This window comes from Semicossyphus pulcher, unplaced genomic scaffold (assembly GCF_022749685.1).
Source record: "Semicossyphus pulcher isolate SPU_LCO1_2020_fin unplaced genomic scaffold, fSemPul1.0.p SCAF_13, whole genome shotgun sequence".
NCBI classification, from domain to species: Eukaryota; Metazoa; Chordata; class Actinopteri; order Labriformes; family Labridae; genus Semicossyphus; species Semicossyphus pulcher.
In genome coordinates, this window is record NW_027211637.1 from 20,095,224 (window position 1) to 20,115,580 (window position 20,357).

The following is a 20,357-nucleotide window of genomic DNA, read 5'->3' on the forward strand; positions in this document are numbered from 1 at the left end:
GTCACATCCCTGTCTATCAGCCAGAGTGTTTCTCTTCATCACCTCCTTCCTTCACCGACTGTCACAGCCAGGGATGCACGATGTTGGATTTTATCTGATATTCCAATATTTTCCAACCTTTTTTGCCGATCACCAATTCGATACCGATATATTAAGCTTATGTTTTTTTCCACTGAATTGCAGGGAACATCAAGTCTTCCCTGTAGTGGAATTGATATCTTGCCTACTCTTATCGTAGTGGCCAAAAACTGCCATAAAGCAGGCATCTTGCACCCTTCTTTACACTTGACAGAAGGTACAAAAGGTCAAGTGTCTGATCACTCACGTTTCTGAGCGCACCTGAATGCAACATCCCCCCCGAAACACGGTAGTGAGGGGGACATGCCTGGACTTGTTTACTGCATATACTACGGAGACATCAATGATCGTCGACGGACTATTTTTATCGTGTGTGCGTCTATCAAATCAAATCAAATTTTATTTGTATAGCGCCAAATCATAACCAGAGTTATCTCGAGACACTTTACAGAAAGAGCAGGTCTAGACCGACTCTTTGTTATGTTATTTAAAGAGAGGCCCAACATGAATCACCATGAGTAGCACTTAGCAATATTCGGCACATTGGCAGAAAAACTTCCTTTTAACAGGCAGAAACCTCGAGCAGAACCAGACTCATGTTGAACAGCCATCTGCCTCGACTGGATGGGCCGAAAATGGGACAGAAGGAGATGCAGGATAGAGACAGGCAAAGAGAGCAACAACAACATATGTTCTTGTTACAACAACAACATATGTCCTTGTTACATGAACAATGTAACAATGTCTATGAATATGTAATTTAATTTTGCACTGTTGTTTATGTTACACTCTGTTAGCGTCGGCTAGCGTTAGCTTTGTATTTTCAGCCTGTTGATATTGTTAAGTCCGGTAAAATGACGAGAATGTGAGCTAACTGTTAGCTACTTAAGAGTTGTTAAAGTTGTTAAACTTCTATTCATTGGCTCGAGTTTCTGTGACTTTTTAGTCTTTTTTGTATGTCGTTGATGACTGCACAGGCAGTGCGCGAGCACACTCGTGCCGAGTTAATGTCGTAGCATATCGTCAATTAAAGCGTTGTTTTATCAGCGGAAAATATCGAGAGAAAAATGCAGATATGTCATTTTCAAGCCATTATCTGCAGATACCGATAACGGCGATAATATGGAGCATCCCTAGTCACAGCCTTTTTTTCACACGACGCCATCTCATTATTGTATGTTTTAAACATATCTTAACACATCCATCCTTTTGTATTCCTCCTGTTTTATTCTCATAATTTCCATATAGGCTACATATCTCCATTTCCATGTGACCTCCACCCACTCCATCTGCTCCAGCATATTTATTTCATGTCTAGCCTCATGGTTTTCATTATGTTGTGATTGCTCCATCCTGTTCTGGTTACTAAGAGATGTTGTGTTTAAAAACTATGTGCTGATGCCGTCCAGAAGAGCTGCTGACGGCGCTTCTCTAGTGCAAAGTCGACTCATTTCTACAGCTCATTTCACTCCGCTTCATTCATTATCATCGAGTCCCGCCTAACCTCTGACTCCACAAACATTGTTATATCCTCCACACTTTCACCCTATGACCTCACCTTATCATCTGACCGCCTCATGTGACCGCAGTCTTGTGAGCTGCTGCAGTCTGTAGTCATGCTTTTCCAGGTTCAGTTTTATCAAATAAGCACAGTTACCTTCAGGTATCAATTTAGTAAAGTCAGGGTTTTTTAACAAAAATGAATTTCTCCCACAAAACTGCTTACACTGTGCAGTCACACCTCAGATTCCTGCAGCCAATATGCTGCGCAGCATATATTAATGATACACTTCTGGTCCCCATTACATGCTGACAGCTAGTTAATCAGTGAGAGATGCTGCTGTCTTAAACTATGCGCTGATATGCTGTGAAAACCTGCAGACAGTGCAAGCTGACGGGGCTCAGTCATAATTCAAAATCTGTTTTCTGTCTTAAATCTTTGGTAGAAGGTATTAAGAGAAGTAAATGTGACGGAGAAGCCCTTTTATTATTATAAGATTAACACACTGCCTTCTCACTTCTCAAATGGACATAGATATAGGATCCTTAGTAGGTGTAGTGATTGCCTCTAAAGTACTTACTGCAAAGAGTTTGCCTTCCTCAAAAACTTTTACAATCTCTTATTCTTTCCTATTTTGGTCAACTTTTTCTGTGACCTTTACAGTTATTGGCTCGTTCCACATGCAGCCTGCTGGTGAAGGACAAAAAAAGCCTGGACAATAATAAAAAGGTTGGTTTAAAGATTATTGGAGCAAACCAGAGGGACAGTTTGTCTTTTGTGATCAACAAATTTTGAGGAGATCAAGGATTCAACCCTCCTTGTCACATCTTTTCCAATGGATTTTAATAAGATGAAAATATACTCTACTTAATAAGAGACTAAATTCTTTTCCCTCATAAGGAAATTTCCCCGTGCATCTGCAGATGATTTAATCACAAGCTTTATTTTGAAAGCTAAAACAGGAAACAAAGTGCTTTCAAAGTGTTTAGATGAGTCATTAATTATGATATATTGGTAAAAGAAGTATAACTACATAAAAAAAGGCCAAATTTCTCGGGGCGGCTGTGGCTCAGTGGTAGAGTCAGTCATCTCTCAATCTGAAGGTTGGGGGTTTGATCCCTTGACCGCTTCAGTCACATGTCAAAGTGTCCTTAGGCAAGACGCTGAACCCCAAATTGCTCCTGAAGGCATAGCCATAGTATGAATGCCTATAGATCCTGATTGGAGAATGGTACTTAGACATTTGCCATCACAGTCCATTTACCATCTACCAAAGGATTGGGCAGATATTAATGGGCAAGGCATTTGGCTCAACATAGAGACGTTGACAGCACTGTTTTCTTTATCACATCTATCATTAGAGCTAGTGATAATATGTCTTAACAGGGTCAAATTGTTTCCTTATTACTAACCAGATTTGTGACCTTATCTAACAATCCTTAGCGCTGTTATCAAAATAAAGTGTGATAAAAAATGGTTGCAGTGGTAGTGTGCTCCTACTTTTTTTCCTTGTACGATTTCTGTTTTTGAGTTTATTGAAACTGTTTTCTTCTTTTTTCTTTTTTCCACTATTTTCAGCTCTTTGTATTTGTTGACACACAATAAATGGAGGCAATAAAGAAAATATTGTCCATTAATAAAAAAAATGCAAAGCACGTGGGATAGCAATAATTACTCAATAATAATAAACCCCCATGATAACACCACAGGCAAGCTGTCACATATACATAACTCCCCTTTCAGGGAAAGTTGTATTAAATTTAAAATTTATGAATTGGAATTTTCAAAATAAAACACCCACATGCATTTTGAAAGAGGCCTACATTTCCAAATGGCTAAAATCACCCTTAAGTGTCCTTATGTCTTCATCCACCTTTCCATGTAGCGTGTCATCACTGTCCCCCGATGGTGACTTTGGGAACTACTCTTCAACTTGGAGCAGTGCATCAGGAAATAAACACAACTGTCAAAGCAGAAGTACATATCATTTTTAAACATGTTTAACACAGAAGTTTACAAAAAATGTAAATAGCACCAAGTTGACGTACAGTATTTTTTTCAAAAAGACCAGACAAGTGTCCACACAAAGGGATGTCAAGTGTGCTTGTCAGTAGAAACCCGTAGCAGCGTATTAGTCCCATTTCATCCACTTTGTTCTGTTATCATTGCTCTAATACAAACAGTCTAACATCATAGCAATGCAGTCACTTCATATAAGTTAAACAGGGTAAAATGTCAGAACGTAACAATCATGATCAGAGGAAAAAAACAAAATGCCCTACAGAATAAAATCTCAGGGGAAAATATTGCCCAGCTATACAACCATAGGTGTGTCTTTGTATTCTGTGTTTTTCTCTCCTCACCTCACTGAACTAAATACCCCGGACATCTGGAGGCACTGGGGTAGGGAGCTTATGGGAAACGACTTTCACCGGTTCAGTTAATTTGCATCTGTGCAGATGGGATTTGAAAGAGAGAGGAGAGAAGCAGAGGAAGTCACATGAGCCTAATGAGAAGCACTCATAAGTCTCTTTATTAAAAAAATCTGTAGCTTAGATGCTACTGGTCTCCTTTTTGGTTGGCTGCTCCTTTGCTTGCACAGTCTTTCACCTCCCCTTTCAGCTTGGCTAGCTGTTCTGAATGGACGGCAAGGGTGCCATTCACCTGGGCCAGGTAGGAGTCTGAGTGTGTCTCAAGCTCCGCCCTGATCCTCTCTAGGTGCTCCGCCAGCTCCCCCAGGCTGCTGCACTGGCCCTCCACCTGGCTCACTCTGCTATCCACGTCCTTCACCTCTCTTTGGACTTCTATGGCTGTGCTCCGGCAGCCCTGGAGCTCCCCGGAAAGCCGTCTCTTCAAGGCCGCTAGCTCTCCCTTCAGTTGGGCCAGCCGCCTATCGCCAGCGCCCAGGAGGGAGGTTTGGTGGCCCACAAGTTTGGTGATTCCTTGCACCTGGTTGACTAGCTGGTGCTCCCTCTGCTCCCAGGTAGAGTTAGCATGGCCAACTTCACTTGCAATGAAGCTGATAGAGTCCTTCAGACCCTTCAGAGTGCGGTTCACAGAGTTGATGTTGACCTTCAGGAGGGTGATCTCCCCCTGGACGATGCCCTCTGCGTCCTCCTGGGCAATACGGTACAACAGGTTGTGTATAGTGTTGTTCAGGCCAGCCAGCTGTTTAGAATGGGAGTCCAGTCTGTCAGTCATCTTCTTCTCCATTCCCTCACAATCCTCCTCATCATCAGGGACACTGACACCCCCTGCTGGTGGTGTAGAGGGTGAGCAAGAAGAGGTGCATAGGAGCTCCAGATCTATGAGCTGTTTCTGAATACCACCCAGGTCTCCCTCCACCCTCCTCCTCACAGACTCGATCTCTGTCTCCAGCGCTGGGACCACCTGACCCTCCAGGAGGGCCGGAGCTGTGGCGTTACTCAGCTCCTCCACCGCCACGAACAGCCGCTCCTCCAGGGTCTTCAGCTTGTCCTCCAGCATAGTCTGAAAGCCGTCCAGACCGCCAGGGAGCCCCGGCACTCCATCAGCTCCCCCATCTGTGGCATTGAGGCGGCCCTCTATGTCCACCAGGCGAGTCTCGATCAGCGTCTCCACGTGTATGCTCTGGTCGGTGAGGGCATTCTGAAGCTGTCTCTGAGATTCTGTCAAACCTTTAACAGACTCCTCGAGCAGCAGCACACGCTGAGACAGACTGTTCACCTGCAATAATCAATAACATATTTGTTAATTTGTTTTTTTCAACAGAATGTCAAGTGGTATTTGATTACTATATAGAGATGTTGCTCTAGCATAGTCTGGAATGTACAGTATTAAATCAATGAGATTTTTTACATCAAAGTAAATACACTTATTTGCTTTCTTGTATAGAGTTAGATTACAAAATTGACAAAGCTCTCATTTCCATGCAAAAAATACAAAGCTAAAGCTAGGAGGCTGGTTAGCTTTGCTTAGCTTAGCTTAGCTTAAGGACTCAAAACAGGATGTTACAGCTGGTAAATAAATCCCTCTTCCAGCACCTTTGAGGCTGACCCATTACCGTGTGATATCAATCTATTTAATCCTTACAAAAAGTGTAAAAGCAGGATTACTTCTATGCTTGGCTAATTGACTTCCTGGAATATTTGCTTGTTGGCCTGCAACGTCACAGTTTTGTGAAGACTCCAGTTGGTCACTGCCCTCACAAAACCAGTTGTAAAATCACAATAAGATAATTTTCATGCTTCTGTTCTGTATAGATTAAGCAAGGGAAAATTTGTTGATTAATTAGCTTTAGAGAAGTTAGTAGGCTATTTTTATTGCCTTTAATAGCCAGCCTGGAAATAGCCAGGCTAGCTACTTCCCCCTGTTTCCAGGCTTTATGATACGCTTAGCCTATTGTCTCCAAGCTAGACCTTTAAATTTATCTTGCAGACACAGGCAAGTACTTTATCATCTTCAAATAACTTTTGGCAAGAAAGCAAATAAGCATACTGACTAAAATGTCGAGCTATCCTTCATGCCCTCAGTCAAATTTTTTGTTGTGCCATGCAGTGCTTGAGGAGTTTTCATTACATTCAAACCCTCATTATTAGATTTAGTTAAATACTTTTCACTTGACAAATTAGATGTTATTATAGCATGTGGATCAAATAACAATCACATCTGTGCCATACCTGTCCACAGCAGCTCTCAGTGAGAGTTAGGCCCTGGATCTGGGCCTGCAAAGAGCCCAGTTCCTCCCTGAGCCCAGTCTCTCTTCCATCCAAAGACTGTTGCATCTGCTCCTGGCCATCCATGTGCTCCCTGTGGCATTGCTTCTGCACCTCCCCAATCTTTGAGTCACAGTGGCTCTCCAGACCGGTCAAACGGCGCTCAAAGCCATCCAGGATCTCAGCCCGAATATCAGCTAGTTTGGCGTCCAGGATCTCGTCCAGGTGGCCAGTGGAGCCGGGACCAGGGATGGGCCTTCCTCTAGCTCCGTCTATCAGCCTCTTCAGCTGGCCATCGTGACCGAGCACCATACCCTAAGGACACACAGGTGAGAAGGACAAAAGGGTAGAATTTAATAAAAGAAGGAGAACAGAGGCTTGACTGATTGGTACCGTTACACTATCTTTGTATAAGCATATTGGTCCCTAACCTGAATCTCCTCTAAGATGTGGGTTTTAGCTCGCAGCTCATCCCTCACTTCAGTCACTCTTCCTGCTAAGTCTCCAAATCCAGTGAAACGTTCTCCTCCTTCCAGTCCATCAGGAGTCCCATCTGGGATCACCCCGAATCCCACTGTAGAGTCAGGCGTTCGTGGACCATTGGGTATCAAGGACACCAGGATTTTATTGGTGTCTTCCCGGAGAGATGTTCGCAATCGTTCCTCGAGTCCAGCAACCATCCCGTTTAGAGTGTCCAGACCCTGGGTGAGGCGACGCATATCGTCCTCCATACGGTCCAAACGTTCTCCTGTCACTCCTGAAATCCCAAATTTGTTTCCTGTATTTCCAAGGATCAAGCACAAAGGAGAAACAAGGATTGATGCAGCATTACGGGCAGTGGTGTGTAGTAGAGCTAGTTCAAATCCCCCAGGGCTTTACAATGAATTGGTTTGTTCTTACCATAGTTTGGTTTTCCATTCCCAGCAGGCAGTTGTCCTGTGGGTATTGGTCTTTGGTTAGGCACACCAGGGAAGGGTCTGCCAGGCTCCAGCTGGCCTCCTCCAGGCTTATGATCCACAGGGGGTCTGGGGCCGTGGGGGAAGCCCTTCATGCCTGGGCGATGTGGCAAACCCGGACCTTTGAAAGGTGGCACCATGACATCAGGTTGACCCGTGGGTCCATCGTAGCAGTTTTCTCCAGAGTACCCGGGACAGCATCTCCACTCCAGCTCAGTCACCGTCTTATAACCAACCTTGTACTTTGGCTTGTAGAATGTTCTGTACCTGGAGGACACATTAAAGGAACACAGTAAGTCACACATGGAATTAGGAGTTCTATCACAAGTGCTGCTTTTGTTTTTACAAATATAGGAACACCGAGCCAGGGTGGAGGATGGGAATATGGGAGGCGCAGAGCAGAGATAAAGGGATGAAGTTGTTTTTGATGGGATTAAACATGGATTAGAGGGAGATTAGGAGATTAAGATAAATGTAATGTAAATGATGTGGCAGAGGATTGAAGCACGGTTAGCACCCAAAGTCGGTGTTATCTTGTTAAAGCTGAATTTCCGTTCGATTGTGACTGTAACTTTCATTGTTCCTCTTTCTTTCTCTGACACGCACACACATTCATTTTTTTGAGCAGAAAATCCACTCCCCTTATATCCCCTCTGTGGAGGCTTTTGAAAGCAACTGTAATCTTATACTCACAGTAGATAAAGTTAGGGATAAGTACCATTTGTGTCATGATTTATAAAACTGATGCTATTTTTTGTTTCATTTTTTGTATGTGTTATTTTTAGGGGGGTTTCATAACAGTAAGTGTGCAACTAAGAAGCATCCCTGGATAATAAATGAGGAGGGGCTTTTCGGTATTCTTACTGGGCAGAAAAAATTGTGCTCACAGTAGTGGTAGCTAATGTTCCTTGAAAAAATGTTCTTAACACTTCCCCCAGTGGTGTCTGTCTGTAGAAGCGCTCTGACCACAAACACAGCTGTGCATGCAGCTGTGGACCTGTATGTCCTTATATGGACAGCCCCTCATGTGAACACTAGAGGGCAGCATTGATATATTCCACATTGTTTAACATGCTGCATTTGCTGATTGGCAGTTAGTCATAACATATTTTTAAGCTCATAACCCAACGTCCCGGGACTCAGATTGAGCTGTTAAAAGTGGAACTTCATGGATTTCATTTTGTAATAGTTTTGAACTTACATAACGACAGGACACTTCTGACCCCAGATGCACTTGGTGGTGTACTCAGCCTTCACAAAGGTAGCCACTCCGTCCTGCATGGTGCATGTGATGTTCTTCTGGACCACGTAGGCGCAGTGGTTTCTGTGGAGACAGCAGAGTGACATCACAGTTCAGTCTTATTAAAGATGGCAGTGGCCCTTATTTAGCTCTATTCCTGGCAAACTTCATAAAAAGCTACATGGCTTTTGCTAAACAGCAACCACTGTAGTAATAAGTCACGACGCTAACGGTAAATCCTAAAATGTAGCTTTTAGCCATCATAAACTAGTGTTCGAAGTGTATCAGAAAAACCCCGAGAGCACTGAATCTCGGAAGGGTCTGTTTTATCCCCAGTCATTGAAACATTTTAATTTTAAAAGGAGGAGTGTGTAACTCTCAAAAATAACATAGTATGACTTTAAGCTAACAGCTAATAAAACAACACCTAATCCTCCCCCTGATATTTCAGTTTGAAGAGCTGCTGCGACTCCACCTCCAGCTGGGTGATTATTTCCTCCTGACAAATTTGTCATTCTAATATGAGCGTCATTGTTTACTTGTATGATTATTCTTTCTGTCCTCAATATATAGCTATATTCAAAACATATATGTTTTAAGATATTGGCCAAAAAATGTATGGGTTCCTCCGACATCAGCCAGAATGATGTCAGAGGATGTTTCCTGGGAATTTCTTGGATATATTGTGTTTCCTTTCCAGCTCAAAGCACATCACTTATCACACATTCATTCGTTGATTAACACTTATTAAAATCATTATGACAAAGAGAAACAGGTTATATAACTGCGACTGTTTTCAATCCTGGACTTCCTCAGATGTCCAGCATCCAACACATAATAACTTCACTATAACTACCTTGAGCAGTTGTTGCATCATGCTGGAGCTGGACCATCTCTCACTTCACTGCCAGTGCAGCTAGAGCAACTGCTAAATGTTCCCCCGGCCCCCGTGCAACACAGGAAACAATGATCTGCGCTCTTTAGGCTCACATGTGAAGCATTTCTTACGTTCAGAGGGGAGCATTTAGCAACACATGCGGTACTTAACGTTGCTCTGCAGCTGTTTCGGGACAAATAGAAGTGTCTGAAGGAGCAGGGAGAGACGCGAGGGCCGAGCGGAGCCTGAATGCCAAGTTAACAGGTTCATAGGGATAACAGGCAGGATGGCCTGTCAGGGTCTGTGAGAAACCGCTGCACTGCTGCTGCTCTCTGCAAATCATTGACAGCGTTTGTGTGTGTGTGTGTGTCACCACTCTGCCCGTGTTGACATATGTTAATAGCAGTGGAAGGAAAAGGGCAGCAGTCAGGATGACAGAGCTCCTTTCATACCAGCCTGACAACCTGCTGCCAGGTCAGGCACTGTTGAGGAAATGGTGGTTGTGACCTGAACCGATGTGGTATGATGGGAGTTTTTAAGCACTTAAGACTCAGACAGGCAATTTAAGACTTTTTTCTAAGCAGAAAAACAAGGAGATCTGTCTGGAGACATTGTGTTTTTATGTTTCAGATGTTGCTTACATGAAATGAAGTCAAAATAACACGTGCTACATGATCATTTCTGGCATGTTTTCTTCACTCATAAAATTTCCAAACAAACTATCTCACTCTTTCTCTGCTCTGTCCTCTGATGCTGCCTTCTGCAGGGCTGAACCTGCAGGCTTCTTTACGATCCCTGAGGGGGGGTTAAAACTGGTCACTCGCTCTGCTCTCATCTGCTGCTCTCAGAGTACACAGAGCCCTTGGCAAGAAAATAAATTACTTTTTTTTTCTTTTTTACATGTATTAACGGCACAAGTATATCTTTACAAGATCACATCCACATGTGAATGGTTTTAGACACTTGTGGAGTAAACTGACAATACTGTTGTCCTCTAAAGCAACTGGATTAATGCTCCTGGTTATGAAACAGACTAAAAATTAATTCTGATTACTCTATATGACCTACAAAAGCAAACCAGACCATCAGAGACAAGATTATTTCTATATAGTTATATTTAATGCCCAAAACCGCTGGCGGTGGGTAGGTGTCAGACGAAGTGAATAACTGCATGCTGCCTTTATTTACATTTTCCAGGGAGAAAATTTTAAGTGAGTGATACATACGACTGTTAAAAACTACCACTTAAAAGTTCTGTATTTTTTAACCTGGGCCCTATTTTTACAAAATTGTGTTGAAATGACTTATAACAACAAAACATTTGGAATTGGTCCAGTAGATGGCCTCCGCCGTAGCCATGATATGGCCACAATGGCTGCAACATGATCCCCTGGGGCAACTGCGCCCGATCAAAGTACGTCCACCAATTGTGCTTGTTTTTGCCGCTGACAGGCTCAGATTGTTACTCCAGGTGTCCGACAACATTACAGAAATGATCCTTACAAAGATCGTCCTTTTTTCAAAGAGTAAGATCCTTTTTGTGTAACCAGAAACTGAAGTCTCGTTTTAAGGACAAGTCTCGCTCTGAAATCTCGCAGGCGGTTCGATGTTACCTGAACAGGATGGTGGAAACGTGAGTTAGAGTTTGAGAGATTTTGGTAGAAATTGTTGTGTTGGTGTATGGAAAAAGGGTAGGTTAGTGTATTTGTTTTGTCCTCCTCTGCCTGTTGCCCCCCTCTCTCTCTCGTAGTTCTCTCTTCAATTTCTGAGTTTCGTCCGTATACTCTGGCTTAAATAAATCGGGAAGGCCATCGAATTCAAATGCCTCATCTTCATCGTTGAAATGTTCAGCCATGGCTTTTGAAATGTATTCTTGCTGGCAGTCCTGTACGTATTCTCTGCAACAAGGAGCTTTATGACTTTGATTTTGGTGAATGTAAGAGTTACAAAAGGCTTCTCTATGCGTACAAAGATCTGACAGCTGATGGAGAGCAGACTCAGTGCACGAGTACGTCTGTGTATACAGTACACTAAGTGTGAGACCCCTCTCATGTTACTCGCCGAGCTGATCAGTGGAGTGAAAAGTGACCATGTTCGCCGATTTGTTTGTCAGGTGCACATCTGGGGAGAACCATTGACCTTCGGACTCACACACAATGTCTGAGAAGTGCAGGAATCCAGATGTACATGGGATGAAAAAAAAACCTTCTTGTGGTCTCTGTTTCGGCCTCTCCCTCCCCGCTCCGCTCTCTGCCTGTTTTCATAGATCTGTCAATGTCATTTGGGTCTGTGAGTGATATTTTATCCTCAGTGTCGTACAAGCAGAAGGGGTTCTGGCTCCGTGGGAATCAAAGTGGAGCGCTGAGATAAATCCTGTCCCCCTGTGCCGCAGTGATGGTCAGGGCAAGCGCAGGTCACCTCCTCTGCTGCGTAAAAACAGATCTTTACAGGATGAATGTGGAGTTTCGACTTGTGAGATAGTGATAGTGTGTGTGAGCTGAGCAGACCCTCACATATATGACACATGCAATGCAGCTCATGACCCTTTAATGTTGCATCCACAGAGACCGCACAGCTCCTCAGGAGGAGGATTACACGTGCTCTATCGGCAGAAATATGAACCACTGATGTCAAAGTGTTCATGTGTGACCAAAGAAAATGCTGTCTTTAGTATTTGCAGTGGTCCCAGCTACGTCCTGCAGCTGCAGGGTAGGGGACAACTTTGTTTGGTCTGCTTGTGTGTGCGTTTAGAGGATATCCGGCCTGTAAGACACAGAACTAATGTGGACACTGTAGAGAAAAAAGGATGAGAAGTTCTGATCTAATAGGACCTGAGATGAGAAGAATAAGGAGAGAAAAAGAAAGACTTCTCTGAGCTATTTTCACACCTCATTCCTGAACCAATGTGGCACAAGGAGCCTGCTTTTAGACAGTATGAATACTTTCTGGTGTTTGTTTTAGCGCTCAGTGGTGACAGAGGGGAGAGGTCGGCCTTACAGGATTACATTGTAAGTGCCAGACAGTAAAGGTCACTTAGGTCAAGCCAACATTATTTATGATAAAAAACATAATAAACAGTTAATATGAAAGGCATCGTGGTACCAAAACACTTGTTCAAGGAGAAATTTCAGACAAGATTTAAAGATGTCAAGCGACGGCAGGTGAGCTATTTCTCAGCTTTAGGGCAGCAACAGTAAAGTTATGATGAACTTTAACTTTCACTTTGCCCTAAGGAGAAGAAAAGCATCTGTTCAAATGACCTGAGTGATTTAGAAAAAGAAGAGTGAAGGAGGTCAGAGGAATAGGAAGTCGCCTTCATATGTAATAAATCCTACAAAGAGTCTACGGCCGTGCTAGCTGCTCTGTGAGGATGAACTTTAGCACAGCTGTGCTTTTAGCTAAATGCTAACAACCAGCATGCTAACGAGCAGTATCATATTGTTAAAATTCTGAACATGTTTAGCATGTTTTGAATGTTCACTATCTCAGCAGCAGGCTGACAATTCTTAATTCACTTAGCACAAAATGCAGCTAAGGCTGATGGGATTGTAGTTCGTTAAGCATAAATTTGATCATGAAGGAAATAATGGAACAACTTTAAACTTTAGATGAAAAAGTCTGGGGATGAAGAATTTATATTTACGGTTCATCTTGGAAAAAATGTGTCTCTACCAACTGTCATGGCCATTTATCCATTAGTTTGTGACTGTCCAATAAGGCGACTACACTGGTCGCAACAGATGGCTGTCCAACAATGAGTCTCGTTCTGTCTGAGGTTTCTGCCTGTTATAAGGAAGTTTCACATCCCACTGTGTCAAGTGCTTGCTCACTGGTGGATTAATGTTGGGTAAAAAATATAACAGAGTACTTTCTCGACCTGCTCTATATGTACAGTGTCCTGAGATAACTTTTGTTGGGATTTGACACTATTTGAATATAACTGACTGATTGAGATATCGAAGTCGAGACTATAGAGAGTATAAAAAGATGGACGACATTTTGAGCGCCCTCTGCTGACTGGCTGCAGTATAGGTCATAAAGCCCGCCTCCTCCATGTTAACAGATGGGACATGACTCAAACTATAAAATCAAAATACACGCCAAATAAATGTTTCTCAAACATGGTTTATGTCCTTAAAATTTGTTCTTATCATGCTGAATTACGTCTAAATGTTAATTTTTCTGACAGGTTTATTTTTAATTAGTTATTTGATGCTGTAAAAAGGATGATTGACAGCTCTGTTGATGAAGTGTGTGTTTTGGTTAGCGGAAGTGGCTACGGCTGCTCCACGCGCCAATCTCTACTGAGCAACTCTGGCTCCAAATGACGTCATCCTCGCAAGATGGCAGGGCCCGTCACGCGGGCTCTTTTGGCTTCAACATTGACCCGCCAACATTGCTGTGCCTGGAGCCAAGCTGTCAGCATGGCTACAGCTGATCAGAGTGCTTTCTTCAACTGAACTTATGAACCGTTTCTAATTAATCTAATGTCAATTACTTCTGATTCATCACATTGTGTCTGGTTTTAAACTTGAAGAATGACTGAACTAATGGACCAAAGTCTGAGTCAAGTGTAACTCATTGCCTGTTTAACTCTTCCACACTGCAGATCATCAAAAGGGCTTGTATTCATGGGCCAGAAGTGCATATTGGCTTTTTTATATTTCTGATGACACTTCACACACTTCACACATTTCTACACTTTTTTTTTTCCAACTAAAAAATATTTCTCTTGTGTTGCAAGATACTTACAAGCTGAATCACGTTGTAAACAGCAAGAAAACACCCAAAATAATTAAAAGTCTCCAGTTGACCCACACCCACACTAAACCACCCAACCCATCTGACATAACACATATTTAAATTCATCAGTGTATATAAGTCTCTCGTGCAGCTCCCAGCCTCACCTGACCTTAAACTCTTCCTCTTCAATCAATATTTAAACACTCTTCACCTCTTTAGGACAGGAAGCCACACTCTTTCTCTGCTTTCAGTGCCAAAACATTGTCTTCCTTCTGTCATTGCAGCGTGTCGTTTTCTGACTGCTGCTCTGGTCCGACTGTAAATATTTCCAGTATAGCTTTACAGCTCCGAAATCGCTTCGCAGCCTCCCAGGGGGAAAGCGGAATTCCCATCTCAGATTCTCATGTGGAGCGTTTTCTGCAAATATTATTGCTGCAGGACCTCCACCCTCTGCTGGGGCTCAAAACAACTCACCTTTCAATCACCCTTTATTCTCATAACCCGTCTTTCCTTATATTCCTGCTTCATCTGCAAACTGCAGGTAATCTCTGTTTACTTATCTGATCGTAGCAGCTCCGCTCTCACTGCTGTTTCTAATGCTGTGCTCTGTGCTGCCTCATCATGACCCTGACTTTTCCAGGCACTAACATTTTTGCCACTTCTCCCTTCATTGTTATGACGCTCCGGCTCGAAAGTCACCTGCAGGGTTCCTGACTGTTTGAACCCGGGCCGCTGCTGGTTCCTCTGACAGATTTATGACCGGAGCAGGCCAGATAGAAAGCCGTGCAATCTTTAATGGGACCTTTAACAGCCGTGTCTATGGGCTAACTACTCTCCTCCAGGGCCCATCTCTTTCCATATATGTACTTTTAATGAAACCTATTTCTAGCCAACTGGCAGGGCTTGAAGGACCCTTTTGCAGGCTTGATGGACGTCTGATTGGGGTCAAAGGAAATATGTGATACTCCCACTTCTAGGACGAAGGGATCATTCATTGCGAGTTCTGGTTATTGTGACTTAAAGGCACATCATTACTTTTCCATGCTTTAACTTTAGCCATCAGCCTCCAAACCTCACTACAGAAATAAAACCATGTACGCAAGGAAACCAAGTCCATTTTTAGCAGTCAATTCGATAACTGCACAAGTGGCTGCATTGGTTGGTCGTATGTTCTGTAAGTTGTGGTTTGTTTAGTTGTATTTTTCTCCCTGAGTACATTCAGAGGCTCAAACACCAGTAGTGAAAAAACATCAATAACTTATCCTCTGGCATTTCCCAAAGCGCATAATCTGCTTTGAGTAAGAATAGCTCCCTGTGTGTTTAAATAAAAGAGTATCGGAGCAGAATTGTACATTTGTTCGGCTCAATGTGCTCTATACGCTGGGAATTACAGCAGTAGAAATGTGTTGCACAGAAGGAGGATGCTGAACAAGCCAAAGCAATACTTTTCAAGAGTACTAGTGTGTGTAATATAAAGAAATAGTCCCTGTATAATATTTATATAGAGCTAAGGGGAAAGCAGAACTACCTGGTTCTGTTCCAGAAATAAGAAACATCCAGTCTTTTGTCATGCTGCTCGCTCCATGTGTTTAGATAAAGACAGTAGTCTGTGAAAGTTGATCAAATGTTTTGTGCATGTCTTCCATGCACACCATTTCCCATAAGCCTTTGACCTTCATGAGGACTGAATGGCGAAGACCTTTTTAGACAATTTACAGCTGTACATTTTATGTCCATGAAAAGAAACAAGTTACAATGACTTAAAGATATTGTAATATGATTTTCAACCTTATCTCTATTTATACAGGTTAGATAGTTTGAAAAATGGCAGCTGTTTTTGTCAATGTTCCTCTGTGTCTCTGGGGCAAAGTTCAGTGTTGTCATTTGCCTCTACAGAGATGCACTTGAAGGCCATTTCAGCTGGGATATGTAGTCTCAACCTTTGCTTTAATTGCAAAACTATAAACCCAACGTTGAAAAATGGCAACCGGAAACATGAGTGCAGAAGATGTCACATTGTTCAGTGTTTTGGCTGATATTTGTGTCCTAATTTACTCAAGCCAGAGTATTTGTGCAAAAGATTAGCAATAGAGTGAGGCCAAGCTGCGGCTGCCTGCATGCAATGCATCCTGGTACATGTAGGCACTGCTGGTACAGGTCCCGAGCAGGAGAACTTGACTTTCTTCGTCAATGAAAAACAAAATGTATGTCTTCAATTTGCTTCACCATTTACCATCTTTGGGCATCCACATGAACATGGCAAAACCCCCCTTTAAGACAAACTATCCCTTTAACAATCTTACTTTGAGTCAGTTTTCCATCCTATGGTTATCCAATATGCATTTACCAAAATAAGATAGCAAACATGTTTTCATCAAGGTCACTGAAAGCAAACCGTTACTTACAATTTGTTCTAGTCAGGAGCTTGGGAATTTACTGCCCAGCCTCTGTGACCCTTAGCAGGAGACTGGCTCCATTCTTGTCCTCTGCTGGACGCTCAACACAAACTTACAACGCCAACACATAACCTCTAACCTCTACCAACTCCCCGACCTCTCCCCTTTGATCTCTGTCCAATGCATCATGGAAAAGCCCTTGGATATGTCTCTAATCTGATCAGAGAAGACATGTGGCATCTGCTGGAGCCCTAATTGATTTATTCACCCAATTCCACACCCAATTCCCGGGGATGAGCATAAGGCTCTGGGATTACGTCTCACCTGTTGTGCAGTTTATGTGTGTTATTGTGTATTGTGCAACAAAGACAATTAGAGATGAAGATATAACGTCAAAAGTTTCAACACTGAAGTATAAAAATGTCACAGTCAGAGACTAGAAGGCTAAAGGCCAACATATTTTCCCTCTGCAGCATGTGGTTGCACTGAGTGAAAGGAATGACTGTGAAATCAAATCACTGACGTTGCTGCCAAAACACAGATAATAATTTGACGTGAAGAAAAAAAAAGTCTGTGGTGTCCCGACAGCTGCGAATTCTAAATATCTCGCCAAACAAACGTGACCGTCCACTGGTTTGTCCACGTGACCGTGTGGTCAGAGCAAAACAAAAGTTTGTATTTACAAGCTGTAAAAGCACATGGGCGACATCCTTCTCAAACACACACCCATACATAGATGCACACACACACGTCATGTGCATGTGTGTTATTTTTAAGTCTCTATTTCCACTGACCATCAGGCCACAACAACTGAGCTCATATATCTGTGGTGGTGGTCTGACACTGACACGTCCTCTGGGCCCGCTGTGTCCAAGGTGGGTCAGCAGTGCTTGTATAAACACTATAGTTGGACACAGACACATGTGGGGGATCATTAGCAGCTACCAGAAGCAGAACGACCATCTGTCACTGCTGATCACATAGTTGGGAATAGAACGATCTATTTATCTGCAGATGCAGGGCTGGGATGTGTTATGTGGCGTAAAATGGCACGGGTGAACAGAAATAAAAGTCTTTGGCACCTCAGTTAAAGAGTCAGTTGATTCTACTGTCATGTGCCGGCAGCACGCAGGACACGAGAACGGCAGAGTTAAAGTATCAGATGGATGGACACAGACGAGATGTGGCATACAGCACAGGTCAGGCAGGTCTATTTGCATAGCAACTTTCATCAACAAGGCAAAACAAGGTGATTTATGTAAGACGTAAAAGGCATGAAGGACAAGTAGGAATAAAGAAAAAGGAAAAAATAATACAGTTGGATCAGTATAATGAGGTGTAAAGTACTGAGAGCACCATGATTGACATGAGCCATGTCTACTTATTGATTGAAAGTATGTTTTTTGAACAAGCAGTGTAAGTAGTGAAGTTTGATAATAACTTATACTCATTAGGCTCACTGGTAAGCAAACCTTCATTCATTCAGGGATCACCTTATATTCAGATATATTCAGAGATAGAGGGTGTTTAAACTCTGTGGCTTTCCTATGACGACGGGACTGCTGCGGCATGTGGTCACCACGGCTGACGTAGCTGTTGATAAGTAACTATCCGAATTTAAATGTACATTTCTAAAAACGGCAAAAGGCTTGAACTTGTAGAGCGCTTTTCTAATCTTCTTAACACTCAAAGCGCTTTAAACTACACGTCAGATTCACCCTTTCACTTACACATACATGCATTGAACTCAGCGGCCCACTAATCTGATCACATCCGCACACATTTATACGCCAAAGATGTCGCCTTTGGGGGCAATTTGGGGTTCTGTTTTTTTATGCCTTAAGACACATGAACATGTGGACTCCAGGGGACAGGGATCAAACCGCCAATCAACCCCTTAAAAGACGACCCGCTCTGCCTCTGAGCCACAGCCTCCTCCAAAAATCATACAGAGTGGGCAACGTGTAAGTTGTTGTGATGTGTTATGTGACATGTGAAATAATGTCAGTAATGTATGTAAATGATGACATTTTGCAGGACAGTGGGAGAGGGATGGATGACGAGCCGGCTCCCCTGGAGGAGAGGGCGCATGGCAGACTGAGCAGGGCTGGGCGATCAGCGGTGTCTGTGGCAGTTTGAGTGAAGCAGCAGGTAGCTGGGGAGCTGTCCAAAGACATAACAGCTCTCAGGGGAAGCCATGCAAAAAGAGAGGGAAGGAAGGGAGGAAGAAAGCTGAAACGGGCCTGCAGGCCAAACATCGAGCCATCCCTTTCCAGGCAAAATAGATCTGCAAGGCTCTGTTTCATCTCACAGCTTCACTGCCTTTCAAATAGCACGCATAGTTTGGGATTTTATTCCTCTGTGCTCATGTGGTTTGACTGTCCTGACAATATCAGCACGATCAGATTAAAAGCAGAAGATCCTCCGCCTCTTCTTGTTGATTCTGGAGGAGTCGCACAGAAGAAAACAAGCTTTCAATAGCCATCTCAATGCAAGACAACTGTTTTATTGCTTTTATATTGATCAGAGATTAGCTGTACCACTCCCTTCTGGCAGCAGGTCCCCAGCTGTGCTGTCAGTCCTGCCTCTAATTGAGCCCTCCTCCCACCACACACACATAAACACACACATACAGCGCCTGTAAGGGATCGATACTCTTGTCATCAACTCAGCACCCCCCTCTCGCCGCACCATAAAGACCATAATGACGGCTTTGTTTTCTTAACGCTGCATGTCATTGTTGCTCTATAATGTTTATCCCCGGCCACAGATGGTTTTAGGTGTGAACCGCAGAAAAGAGCTGATGGTGAGTAAGAGAGAAACAGAGAGTCAATTCAGGGATCCGTTACCGAGCTGATGCCCCTAACTGAAACCATATTTTTCTGCAGCTCGCCGGTGACATGTGTTTCTCGGGGGAAATACAGTATGAGGTGGGTCCTGCTTGGAATGCTTTTTGGATTGAAAACCCTGCAGGATGGGAAGGGGGAATAAAACGTGCATTAGCGCCTGTGAGGAGTCCAAAAAAACAGAGCACTTACTTGTGGCGGGTCATGGGCTTGTTTGGCGAGTGGTGAGGGTTGAGTCCAGCCTTGTACAGGTTGTATCTGTTTCCATAGAAAGGGTGGACAGGGCCTCCATAGAAAGTTCCTTTGCTGTCCACCACTGAAAGCAACACTCCTAAGAGAAAGGTCTGTGCAAAGAGATGCCCCAGCTTGGTCCTCATTGTTTCTGTGTTTTCTGAAAGTCTTCAAAAGCTCAATTAATTCCAAAGTCTTGAAATGCGACTTATTTGGAGGAAATGGTTTGATGGTCTCTCAGAAAGTTGAGTTAAAGTTCCCTCAGCTCACGTGCAGTCTTCTCTTCTTCAGCGGGCCCTGAAGGAGACATGGAGCCCAAACAGCTGTAGCATCAGCAGCATCTCGCCCCGCACGCCTTCAGCTCGCACACTCACCACAGTCTGAGCACACAGGACAGAGCGGAGGGAGAACTAGTGAGGCTGAAGAGGGAGGGGAGAGGAAGAAGAGGGGGCAAGGAAAACAACACAAAGGTGTGCAGGAGGAGGGGAAAGGAGAAAGAGGAGAAAGAAGGAGGGAAGTTTCAGCTCCATACACACACACACATGTAAGAGTGTGTGTGCGACCTGCAGACTAGGCTCGACCCTTCAAGTTCTCTGCACTCTGCATGAGTGAGGGTGTGTGTGCAGGCAGCAGCGTGCTGCTCTGCTGCCTCTGAAGGGGCAGGCAGACAGACGGCCTGGATTTGCATATCCCACCCCAACTCCAGCCTGGCTGCTCTGCACAAGGGGGGAGTGAGGGGTGACGGCTAATATGGTTCGGTCACTCTTTCCTCTCTTTCTAAAACACAGAAACACA

At 43.5% G+C, this 20,357-nt stretch overlaps 1 protein-coding gene across 1 annotated transcript; it reads right to left on the reverse strand.

Moving 5' to 3' along the window:
• Nucleotides 1-3,363: 3,363 nt before the first annotated feature.
• On the reverse strand, nt 3,364-19,708 carry LOC138590202 (EMILIN-3). The gene is made up of 6 exons (XM_069660787.1): nt 19,524-19,708; nt 8,431-8,553; nt 7,174-7,496; nt 6,705-7,051; nt 6,238-6,588; nt 3,364-5,284 (listed from the first exon to the last, which is right to left on the reverse strand). The coding sequence occupies exons 1-6, from the start codon at nt 19,706-19,708 to the stop codon at nt 4,139-4,141; spliced, it is 2,475 nt and encodes an 824-aa protein (XP_069516888.1). The 3' UTR covers nt 3,364-4,138.
• Nucleotides 19,709-20,357: the final 649 nt, after the last annotated feature.

Bases quoted from the DNA above. Each gene is read 5' to 3' on its own strand.
- LOC138590202 (XM_069660787.1), bottom strand. From the start codon at position 19,708: ATGAGGACCAAGCTGGGGCATCTCTTTGCACAGACCTTTCTCTTAGGA. The intron at 8,554-19,523 runs GTAAGTGCTCTG...CTGTCTCCACAG, and splicing joins AAGCCCATGACCCGCCACAA to AAACCACTGCGCCTACGTGG. The intron at 7,497-8,430 runs GTAAGTTCAAAA...TGTGTCCTCCAG, and splicing joins CAGAAGTGTCCTGTCGTTAT to GTACAGAACATTCTACAAGC.